The sequence below is a fragment of the Setaria italica genome, chromosome IX (genome assembly GCF_000263155.2).
Source record: "Setaria italica strain Yugu1 chromosome IX, Setaria_italica_v2.0, whole genome shotgun sequence".
Classification (NCBI taxonomy): domain Eukaryota; kingdom Viridiplantae; phylum Streptophyta; class Magnoliopsida; order Poales; family Poaceae; genus Setaria; species Setaria italica.
In genome coordinates, this window is record NC_028458.1 from 17,896,376 (window position 1) to 17,908,852 (window position 12,477).

Genomic DNA, 12,477 nt, shown 5'->3' on the forward strand with positions numbered 1-12,477 from the left:
GCAACATATATAGTTGGAGATGGTACATCAGTCCTCTTCTCGTTGAATGTTTGGAATGACAGATTATTGAAGAATTCCTTCCCAAGATTGTTTAGCTTTGCAAAGAGCATGCACATATTAGTAGCACATTTCCTGCAAAACAATTCCATAGAAGAGCAATTTCATATACCACTATCTAAAGAAGTCTTCGAAGAATATCAAGAGTTACAAGGTATCATCCAGGGAATTCAAGTTCAAGGGGAAACTCGTGGCTTCTAGCATTATATATGGGGATCTAGCACCTATTCCTCCCAACAATTCTATAATTTCCGACTCAAAAACATAAGGCCACCCTCCAACAAACTTCGAGTCTTCTCAAGGCTTCTCTTGATGGACAGACTGAATAAAAAAACCTTCTGAAACGAAAAAACTTCATTATCAATGGTGGCAACTATAACTACGTACTGTGCAGCAACAATGTGGAGGAAACTACCTATCACCTATTCTTCACCTGCTGCTTCAGTTCAGCCTGCTGGAACCAAATTGGCCTTCAATGACACCTCAACTTCCATTCTACATGATGTTGAAGACTGCAAAAGACATGTTCCATAACCCTTTCTTCATGGAGATCTTTATCATAGCTGCTTGGCACATCTAGAAGCAAAGGAATGCTCTAACTTTTCAAGGAAAACGTCCATCCCTAAATTCTTGGGTCTCGCACTTTGTGGATGAGGCCAGATTCCAAGTACACATAATTAAAGAAAGTACCAAACAATCTTTCCTCAACTGGGTTGATCTAATTTAGCATAGCTTGTTTAGCTCTTTTTATGAAGTTTTTTCCCTTTTAGGGTACTCTGGTACCCCTTTTTGCTATGTCTTGTACAGTTTATTCTATTTTTTAATATATCTTTTCATAGTGGGGGCCTCCTCCGCTGTATAGTTTTTTTTAAAAAATACTATGCTGGTGGTATCTGATGCAGCAAATTGTGGCTAACTCTGGTAAAATTTGGCTTTTAAGTTTTATCTAAACACGGCGGGTGCGACACGTGACATATGAGCTGTGTTTTTAAATTGCTCGATTAATCACGATTTATCAATGATTAATCGAGAAATCGGTCTCTGCACATCGACTAGGGAATTCGATTCGATTATATTACCTTGTCAACTGGTACACATCGACTAGGGAATTCGATTCGATTATATTACCTTGTCAACTGGTCAAGCGACTAATCATCAATTAGTCATGACTAATCTGGCATGTCTAGTCAAGCGACTAGCTCTGGAGTATATGACTTGGGCTTCAGCTCAGTAGTAAGCCTACTACCTAGCCCACATCTGATCGGTTCTTTACCTAGCCCGATTTGCAGCTGCCACCATTCGCTGAGCACGAGTGGGAGAGGAAAAATTTCTAGTTTATTCAGCTCTGTGCTCTACTTGATTGTTTGTATTTTCCAATTTTCACTTGCAGATATAGGTACTCTGCTTTAAAGTGGTAACTGACTAAGCTATGGACTGCCGTGTCCCATTTTTAACTTGCACATGCAGGTATTTTGCTCAAAGTGGCAACCTACTAGGCCGTAGATTGCCCTGGATAGGGTGGTTGACTTGCTCGATCTAACGATTTGAAAACATTGCATATGAGCCGCAGCTACACGACTAGTGTCAAAAGAAGCAGAGGTGCAGCTGCTACGGGGGCACGCTAAAAGACTTAGAGCTCGTTTGGCAGGGCTGTGGTTGTGGCTGAAATGGCTCCGGCTGCAGCTTCTCTGGTGGAGCAGCTTCTCCGTTGGAACTAAAGCCGTTCTATAAAATGTTTGGCAAAACGGTTTCTCCTGTATTCTTAGGAATGGATGTGAGAGATCAAATATCCTATATACCCTTAGCTATGTGGATTGTTTGAATTGATAAATTGGATGATTAGCATTAGTTCAAAATTTGAGTTCATTAGAAATTTAAAAAATAAATATGAGAGTGAAATGTGCTATCTACCCATAAAGCTACTACGTGAGAGGTCTTTTTTTTTTCTTCCTTATTTTTCTTTTTTACTTTTTTCTCCATTCATTTTTCTTTTTTTCCTCCCTTCCTTTATCTACTCCCTGGCACTGGCAACCTTATCTTCTTCGGTCCTGCTCGTCCATCTCTTTCATCCGCATTGCTTCCTCCGCTCCCTGGCGCGCCGCACTACTTCAAGTCCGTCGTGCCGCGCTGCTTCGCCCCCATGCTGCGCGCGCTCCTCTGCTGCTCCAACCCCGCCATAGCGCTATCTCGCCGCCCTGCGTCATGGGCTCCCTGCTGCTCTAACGCCACCGCATTGCTGCAACCCCAGGGCTGCCAGGCCGCGCGCTAAGGTCAGCCATGGCAGGTCCAGCGGGCAGCGGGCCGCAGAGTTCTCAGTTAGTTCAATCTTGCACAGAATGGCATTTTGAGTGTAATTTTCATGTATTTAAGGAGTACATGCTACTGGAGCAGCTGCGGGAGGGGAAGAAGCCGCGAGGAGCCGGTTTTTTGACTCTTGCGCTGGTTTTTTTGGCTCTCGCTCCGTCTCTTAGACTCCAGTCAGCGGGATTTCAAGGCTTTTTTCCCGAAGCCGTTTGCGCTACTGCTGTTTGGTAAGACTTCGGGTGAAGCTGGTGGAGAAGCCCCTCCTGAAGCCCTACCAAACAGGACCTTAGTGACCGGGATTATATTAATGTTATTAGCAAATTGCTATTATGAGGTGTAAGTGTCATGAAACCACCAGAGGAATAAAATAAGCAAGGGAGGTGTCTGAGAAGAGGACAAGGTGATGGGAAAAAGATGCCCACGAGGCCTTGTGGCAAGTCCACACCAGAATTTAGCACAACTGCACAAGGCTCCGTCCCTTCACTCAAATAGTGAAGGGTTTGCATGCGCCTATCCTTTTTTTTTCCTTGATTTTAACACAAGTTTATTCGATAAGAGAAAGTTCAGTGACATGACAAGAGAGTTCGAAATCAAACAATATTAATTCTTCCACGTAGTCTCTCAGTTGGTCATACGGTTAAACCACTTGTGACGTCTAAAAACGTAGTCCCCCATTTTCATTCTTTTGCCCTAGTACCGGTAGATGAGATCGTTAAATGCCCCAGGATTCTTCGCATAGTGATCGATCTCAGCCTGCAGGGAAAAAATTGCAGAACGGTGAGATAATCCAAATATTTTAGTACAAAGAAGAACGTCAACAAAAGAGATATTAAACAATGCTGACCTTCCGTATAGCTATAGCGGCCGTGACAAGTTTATCACCAATTAATTCGTGCAGAACCTTATCTGCAGCAAGCGATTCTACAGATTCCTGTAGGTTCTGCGGTAGCCTTTTGAGTTTGGAAGCGTAATCTGCAGGGTTTGATTCTGCAAACAACGCGAGCACCGAGCAGAACAGTTATCAGACCAAAGGTTCAAAAATGATTGTAAGGATTATTTCCAAATGCTACGGCCGAAACGCAAATTTTGGGAACTATGGCCAACAGGAAAAAAAAAGGTCAAGCAGTAAAAGATATTCATACCAATTGGTTCTGGCAACTTATGGCCTCTCCTTAGCCCATCAATGCCGGCAGCAACGATGGCAGCAAGACCCAAGTGCGGATTTGCGCATGCATCGAAGGATTTGATCTCAAAGTTGCTGACTAAATCAAGAGGCACACCAGGTGGGCATGCAGTTCTCAATGGAGCCTCCCTATTCTCTTTCCCCCAGCATAGATAAGCTCCACTCCATGTATTTGGCTGAATCCGGTCGTAGCTATAGACAAAAGATCAAGTGAACACCATTTTTAAATAGTGGCACATAACATACTGATTTGAAATGGTTGCATAGGTATCCTCGTATTTTGTTAGACAAATAGCAAATCAAGCCTTCTAAATATATGAATTGATATCTTGTAAATACCATGCAGCTTATGTGAGAAACAAACACTGTATCCAAATTTCAATTGTATTACAGGACATTCTCAGAAGCTTTAACAGAAGACATTACCTATTTGGGTGAGGAGCAGTAAATGCCAAGATTGATGAAAGATGATGATAAACTCCAGCAAGGAACTTTTCTCCAGTATTTGACATTCCATGGAAATTATCTGTACTTGACCCCATGAAAACATTCTGGTCGTTCTCCCACAAACTCAGATGCACATGAGAACCAGATCCAATATCATTCAAATCAGGCCTGGAAAGTGTTGAGGCAAAAGGAAGGATCAGTTACCAGATACACTAGTTTCAAATCAAATATAGCTCATTTCAGCTCCATTCAAGTACCAAAGAGTTTCAACTCTCTATTGCCTGGCCAATCTGTTCACATATATTGCTTCTGGCACAAAACAATGTAAACAGATAAAACCATTCTTCAGAGCTGGTATATAAATCGTTTATGTTTAATGTACTGAATTGTTAGTTTATTTTCACTTGATAGTTTTTCACCTATGATCACATAATATTGAAGAAAGACGAAGCTGGTCTCCATCATCTAACTACAATATGTTGAAACTTGAAATGGGAAGACCTATCTGCAGAGAGACAGAAAGAGATGGGAAACAATATCTATGTCTATCCAATAACTTACTTTGGAAGAAATGTTGCTAGCAGTCCATGCTTTCGAGCAACTGATTTAATAGTCTCACGGGCATATATCAGTTTGTCAGCCGCAAGAGTGCACAAGATATACTTTAAGGCTATCTCAAACTGGCCTTTTCCAGCTTCAGCATGCAACTGTTTTTTTTTTTGAGGGGAGCGGTAGAGGTAAAAGTAGAGGTAAAAGAAACAATCAATAAATATTTGCAAATGAACCAATCAGTTTGATATCAAATGTTGCACAGGAGAAAGGTGAAAGCAGTTACCTGCTCAACCACAATGTTTGAAGCTTTGAGAGAAGAATATATTTCTTGTAATATAGATGATGCGCCATCAAATGCTGAAGTTGAGCAGTAATTGGTATTATCATATGGAACCCATTGCTCAACTCCATCACTGCAAAGCTTTTCTATTAGGATCCCATAAAGAATAAAAAGTTTCCTTGAAACATTTTCAATACGATATAGTCAGGGAAAGCTACCTTACTAATTTTCTGCGAAGAAAAAATTCATTTTCAAAACCTGCCTTCATTGTCTGAAAGGATAAATAACTAAGCATAAATAACAAAACAAATGCACTTTAGAATCTATGAGACCAAAACGGCCTTTGAAAATATACACAGGAGGAAGTGTGGATTTATTCTTACCACATTGAACTCATCTAACAGAACTTTTGTGACTTTCCTTAAGGCATTTCTAGGACAGTATTCCCAGGCTTCTCCGGGCCTTATGTGCATGTCAGCCATCACCATTTCCTCATGCATTGACCTTGCGGCAAGAGTAATCCATTAACATAATTAGAAGTGAATCTTCTAGATACAGTTTATATTAGCATAGTTAAGCCAATTTTAATAGATAATTAGATATACTATTTAAAAGCATAAAAATGATGTCTTAATGCATTCGACAAATTTATACCACCTAAACAAGTAAATAGAACACTCTTAGGTCTTAGCCATGATGTATCAATTGATTTTTAGAGTTCTAACACAATTTATATTTTTATTTCATAAGAATATAGTAGGAGATTACTAGTGAAGGAATGAGGCTACCACAATATTTTAAGAAATGACACCCCTTGTTCTTGGAGCAATTATCAATATAAATAACATAGAAACTTCAAACGTATAAAAATGAGAGAGACAAATCAGTAGAATGTAAATCAGCATATCATGATGTGGAAACAAGACTAAGCACAAGACAAGAAAACAAATAAGAACGAAAACCAGTGTCACAATGGATGTATCAACTGAAAAAAGTACTGAAGAAGGAAAAGGAACTGGTCCTAGATCAATTGGTGGATAGTGTGGGTGTGCCCACCCTGCCACCCAGTTTCAAGTCCTCTTCGACACAAATTTGGGTGCCTTTTTCTTCATGTTTACAATTACAATGCCACCTTGTTCCTCCTAGATTGGTGGAGTTCATATGAAAAAAGTACTGAATACTGAAGAAAATGCTCAAAGCAATTGGAAATACCATGGGAGCCTCAGAAGTGTTGGCATATCTGGTACAAGTCTGATCTCGCCTACACCAGTAAGGTTAGTCCCATCTGCTGGGCCATCACAAAATGAAGTCATTCCCATTGCAGCAAAAGTCAGACCAACACCCTTATTCCTTGTAACCTCATAAAACCGTCCAGCTGGAACAACCTGAAAGCACAATTCTTTGAAAAGTGAATAAAACATGATGTTAACAATCGTGTATAACTGTATATAGAGCAGATGACAGTGCAAGACAAAAACTAACTAATAACCTTTTTTCATGAGGAAAAACTAACAGAAAACTTTTGATCCATGAACCTAGAGAAGTGATCAACACTTCACATCATGCTAATTATGGTAGTGGTCAGAAAATGTATGCTTACACGGCATCTATGTTGACCAGAAGCATCGCTCCAGATAATTCGGACGAAGAGAATGTCTTCCTCAACAGAAGACAATGACACACTGTCACCAGCTATGGCAGTTTCATGATTAATTGACCCATTGGCAACATTTAACTTATATAGATGCAATGCATTTCTTCTAAATATGTCCTCAACTGCTTCGATCGCTTCCTGAATGCTAAGGTCTCCGTCTTCACATGCGGCAGCTAGGACACGATAAACAACATCCCGCGACCTATTTGCACCTGTAAATCAGTGCATTATGAATTAACAAATGAAACATTAAACCAATATATTGAATAGATATCAAATATTTAGGTACGCCTGTCCATGGTTTTAAGTACAAGCCATAGCAATCATATCTATAAATCAAAATTTCATGAACCAAAAGTTTCCTTTTGAATCCATTGTTATTAGTCGAAAAGTATTTTTGTTCTATCCTAATGTAAGCTACCATTCGCAAACCTTGGTTTCTGAGAAGATGTTTAACATTTGTACTGATATGCAGAGCTCCTCAATCATCTTATGAACTAGTTAAGATGATGAATGTACCTAGATAATATGTCTCTGGAAAAGCATATCCATCTGTACTGAACATGACCTGAAAATGATTGTAAATTAGAAATACCAAGCAAAGTGTACCTTCAAAATTGGAAATGATTAGGTTGCTCGTATCTAAATGGCAATGGCACAGTCACATTCATCAGGATATTTCTAGAATGAATCAAAATGGAGTTATGTTACTAAGGTGGTATGATACTGAATATTACAGAAAAGGACTAACATCAGTAGATTAGATGTTGGTAGCACAAAGCAGGGGCGAAGCTCAATATAGTTTGTGGGGGTGCAAATGCACCCACGCCAAAAACAAAAGTAAGAGCTAACCATCTTGTTTTACCCCATATGCACCCCCCTAAGTCCAACTCTATGCACCCCCCAAGGCCACAGCCGTGTCAGCGTGTTCTCTGGTCTGTGAGCGAGGCAGCGTTCAGCTCAGCATGCATGATTGTGTACATATCAATTATCCATCAATCCTCCACATCTAGAGCTTTCCTATTCACTCCCTTTGCTCGTTTCCCACCCACGCTGAAGCCATCACGATACCTCCAGATGGGCCACTCGGCTGCTCAAATGTTGTTTGTTTTGGAAGTTCTAAACTACTAAATTATATTGTCTCTTTATCTTTTTCCAGTAAAAGCATCCAATTTTGCAAAATAATGTTTCATTGTATGACCACTGGTTTGGCAGGAGCCAAAAAATGGGTTGCTTATCTAGTGAGTAGTAGCTTTTGTTGATCTGTAGACTGTAGGGTTCCAGGTTCTTCTGTTGTAGTAAATACCGTGCAATATAGTGTTAGGCCGCATGTTATATGTTGAAAAAATAACTGCTGGTTTTAGATTCAATTTTTGGATTCTTGCGAAAAAGAATTGGAGAATTGTAACGGAATTATTTCACTTAAGAGAGAATAAATTTGAAGGGAGTATTTGAATTTATGTTATCGCTTTGACATTTGTATGTATTAATCTAATAATGATAGATAAATGGATGAAACCGTTAAGCTTAAGCCTAACAGCTAGTTTATAGTACAATAAAGTATGAGATGTCAGATGCTTTGTTCACCTAATGTCCAACATCTTCTATTCGTGATTTTTTATCTTCTCCTCTTCCTTTACATTAACAATGTCATTAGTGACTTTTGAATACTTTTAGTGCTATTTACTACCTCCATATCGAATTATTTGTCGCTGCTAGACTTTTAGTCACGATGTTTAACCATTCATCTTATTCAAAAAATTATGTAAGTACCATTTTATTTTGTGTGCGACTTATTTTATCATCAAAGGTACTTTAACAATAACTTATCTTTTCATATATTTACAATAAATTTTTGAATAAGATGGTATTGCGAAGAAAATTCAACAGCAACAAATATTCGATATGGAGAAAGTGCATTGGTATCACTGTACTAGTGGTAAAGTGGCGCACCCCCCTCAATTTTGCTCTAGCTTCGCCACTGGCACAAAGTAGGAACAAGATACTTCCAAACCTGTAATGTCTAAGATGGAAGCTCTACTAAGCAGCACTAAATTTCTATAGACAGCTCCAAGAATAGATATCCTGAAGAACCACTATTGGCAGGAACCAGTTGTGTACTAGTACTAGCAGTCAGAAGATATGATACTTCTAGGTATCTTAAAACGCTTCAGTTATATGTCTATAATCAAAGAGTTGCCACGTTCAAAAGCAGTTACAACTCAGAGTAACAAGGCCTGCCTATAACATGCTGGGGTCACTTCTGGGGAAAATAAGATGGCCCCGTATATCTAACTGGAGGTATCTACTTGAACTCTGGAACCTTTCTTGTTACTGCAGCATTTTCTGTGTTTATTATGCTTCATCGTGCTAGTCTAGAGAGAGTACACAGTAAAATACAAACAATAATATACATAGTGATGGGAGGATAAAACTCAGTTCCGTCTTTCAGCAATACTGGATCATGAGGTAAAATGTGGATTTATTTCAGCACTTGAACTTTTCTAGAAACTGTTATCCACAAGATGGACGCTTTACCTTCTTTATGGGAGCTAGCTCCAGAAGCTCTTTCAGTGATGATGTCATTCCTTGAACACTAAGTTTTGGAAACGCCAAGCCAAAATCAAGATAGACCTGATTTTGGTTTGTTTCAGATGGTTAGAATCCATGAAAACAAAATATATAAATATGATAAAATGACGATCTACCTGGGAGTAAACAGATGCAAGGTAAGAAGCTTCCTTTGAAAAGGGATAAGAAGCATGTAAAAGAACAAGTTGGCACTTAGCAAATCTTTTATCCTCAAGAACATCACGCAAATGTAGTGGGTTGCACTTTCGCAAGTCTAGGTCCTTGTCTCCAAAACTGAAAATTATATAGTAGTTTATTTATTTGAGATATTGAAACAACTCAAACATAACATTGCTTTCATACTAGGGGTAAAACTGTCGTCACCCTGTGTGAATCTGCACTGGTAGGTTAAACGACACAGCAATTTCAAGACTGCAGACAAATAGATAGTCAATCAGGTTCTTGTTTGTAATCCGAATTGGCCTAGGACCTGAAAAAATATGGAGGAATGTAATTGTAAAATTTGAGCTTGTTTTAGGCGTTTTATTTCCATGACAACAAAAAAGTGCTTACCTGTTAGCTCCTTTCGAAGACCATCCTCTGCATCAGTCTTGCTAACATTGGGATTGATCTCTAAGCCACTTCTATATGCAGCTATGCTTTTCAATGCAACAATTTGGTTACACACTGTGAGCAATAAGTTAAGGATATTCATAAATCAAAAGGAACTAAAGGAAAATAATCCAATTAATCTGAAAAGGTATCAGCCTATCAGGAATCTGAAGGATATGACTTAAGCTTAGTTACATAGCTTTCAATGAATGAGTCCAGTGTCCAGCTTGATCCACTGAATGACTCCTGAAAATGGTAATTGCGCAAATTGACCAAACATTGCTCATTAAAAAGTAACCAAACCGGTAGCAGATCTTATATTTCAGGATCAAAATGTCATCTAGGTCACTAGTTCTGTAACGAATGGTTGTGCTATTTTGTTGAAGTAAATTCTTCCCAAGCAAATTGCCATTTAGTATAAAAAAACATATGAATAGAAAGAAACGAAGTAACACCTTGTTGAGAGAGAAACAAGAGAAATACACTCACGTCGTTGATGATTGTTTCTGCTAGCCTTTCTGTTCTCAGAACTCTGCTAACTATAGGAGCAAATGCCTTGTGGGACTCCAAATCTAGCATTTTGTCAAATGGTATGCCATCATCTATAAGGATGGCAGATATGTTGGCAGCTTGGAAGCATTTCGAGGCAATCGATTTCAATCCTTCAGCTTTCCTGAACTCCTCTACCTTCTCAAGTGAGGCTTCGCAGTTGTACAATGCAGCAATGTCCCTAAGGCTTCTCTGCATTTCATGAGGTTCCAAGGATGTAATGAGCTCTGAAAGTGCACTCTTAGGTGCCTTGTAACAAGAAGTCAACAAATACAGAGTACATCCACGCGCCACCTGCCCTGAATTAGATTCCCCCACGCTCTATAGAAAGAAAAGTCTAATAAAAACACGTTACAAAGTGCTACAGTAGTCCCATGGCAAGGACAAAGACAATTGGGGCAGAGAACCAGGGACAAAAGTGGCTGAGAAAATGCCCCACATCACATGAGTCCACGGACACTTGGCTGGGCATTCCAGGCCAGCACCAAGAAGTTTGCTAAAGAGACCAAGCAGCTCGTCAAGCGCCTAGCAAGCAATACTGTAATAGTACCGTAGCAGCAACAGCACACCGTTCCGGTTCCCAAGTACGCAGCCATCACTCCGCAACCCATGCCATGACCATGATCATCCATCACTCACAAGTCACAAGGGTAAAGAGAGTAGAGACCGGGGAAAGGCCTACTCCTACACTGCTACCACGACACCACGTCCCAGTGTCCCACTGCGAAACGGCAAGGCAGACCATAAAAGCTGCTGCCATCTGCATGGCGCTGCTGAAAGCGACGAGTTCAGCATATTGTGCTAAAATCGACTGCCAGTGGTAAATTTTTTTTTTGAAAGATTCCAGTAGTAAATTTGCATACCTGTATCTGTGCCCTGAAACAGCACGCCTACCGTCCTACCCTCCCATACAACCTCTCCCTCCGTCCCAAACTACTCCTTCCATCCCAAATTGTATCCCAAATTGTAGATCGTTTTATCTTTTATAAATTTATAGATGTTTGTATAATTTGAAATGGAGGGAGTAGATTAATAGAAGCATTTCTCAGTTAGCATTAGTATGAACAAACGCATCCAAATCATGACTGCTCGACACCTTTCCGAATCATTTTTGGAGTCGATCCAAAGTACTAGTGACATTCAGGAGAGATTTCAGAAACTGCCAGAACTAATAAAATCTGCTAGCAACGAACACCGTAACAGACACAATCTAGCACGGTAGCCCAGCCTACAGGCTCCCATTAATGCCACGATTTCGAATATGCTGCTACCGGGTACCATCAGTACGGAGGTAGTAGCGAGCTGCAAGAGCGTCGGGAGCGGCCAAAGCAGAGGACCGGAGAGCGGCCGGGAGGAGTCCCGGCGGCGGTCGCGGGAAGCGATGGGCGCGGAGGCGTACCTTGAAGGAGAGGGAGTGGGGCGCGAGCGCGAGCGCGTCGCCGTCGGCCTCGCAGAAGCAGCGGGCGAAGGGGAACGCGGAGCCGAGCTCCACCAGGTTGTGCGCGTGCGCGTCCACCGCCGCCACCTCCTCCGTCGCGCGCCGCAGCGCCGCGTACCTAGCCTCCATCTCTCTCCCTCCCCTCCTCAGTCCCGCGGTCTCCGCCGCTTCTCTTGCTCAAAAGGATCTTCGCAGGCAGCGCGGCGGAGACAGCCTCGTTTGACCGAAGCGGTGGCTGCGTCTGAGGATGGAGGTGAGCGCGGCACGGGGCGCCGAGTTTTTATATAGGCGGTGGCGCAGGAACGGGACGGGGGTGGAGTGGAGGACTGGAGGAGGCGGAGAGCACGGGGCCGCGCGCGCGCGCACGCCCCCAACTACCGCTGCGCTGACTCCCCGCTGCGGCTGCGGCTGCGGCTGCTCGGCCGGCGCCTGGTGCTAGTGCGAGCGGTGGGAGCGACTGGGTACTGGAGAGTGGAGAGTGGGGTAGCGGGGCCGGGCCGGGCCGGCGCGGTAACGGGCAGTGTGTGGCTGACATGTGGGCCAGCGCGCCGGAGTTGAGGAAACGGTGCCGGGAAGGAGGCGGACAGATTTTACTGATCTGCTCCCACAAACGAAGATGATCTCACGAGTGACGCAATCTTAGGCCCGTTTGGATCTGATTATGATTCTGAAAATCTAGATTCTGGATGGATTTTCAAAATTTGGATTCTAGACAAAATCTGAATGAACTTAGATTTCAAAATCTGATTCCAAAATCAACCCTTGAGGAATTTTGGAATTCACAGAATCCAAAATCTAGATTCTGAAATTTGAGCTAGAATCTAACCTAG

General features: G+C 41.6%; 1 protein-coding gene across 1 annotated transcript; it reads right to left on the reverse strand.

Moving 5' to 3' along the window:
- Positions 1-2,762: 2,762 nt before the first annotated feature.
- LOC101766766 (protein fluG) lies at positions 2,763-12,087 on the reverse strand. The gene is made up of 18 exons (XM_004982914.3): positions 11,609-12,087; positions 10,150-10,401; positions 9,839-9,906; positions 9,622-9,737; positions 9,433-9,538; positions 9,186-9,342; positions 9,016-9,111; positions 6,997-7,045; positions 6,424-6,689; positions 6,036-6,208; positions 5,207-5,327; positions 5,042-5,094; positions 4,827-4,956; positions 4,553-4,698; positions 3,971-4,159; positions 3,504-3,736; positions 3,206-3,348; positions 2,763-3,114 (listed from the first exon to the last, which is right to left on the reverse strand). The coding sequence occupies exons 1-18, from the start codon at positions 11,774-11,776 to the stop codon at positions 3,052-3,054; spliced, it is 2,529 nt and encodes an 842-aa protein (XP_004982971.1). The 5' UTR covers positions 11,777-12,087; the 3' UTR covers positions 2,763-3,051.
- Positions 12,088-12,477: the final 390 nt, after the last annotated feature.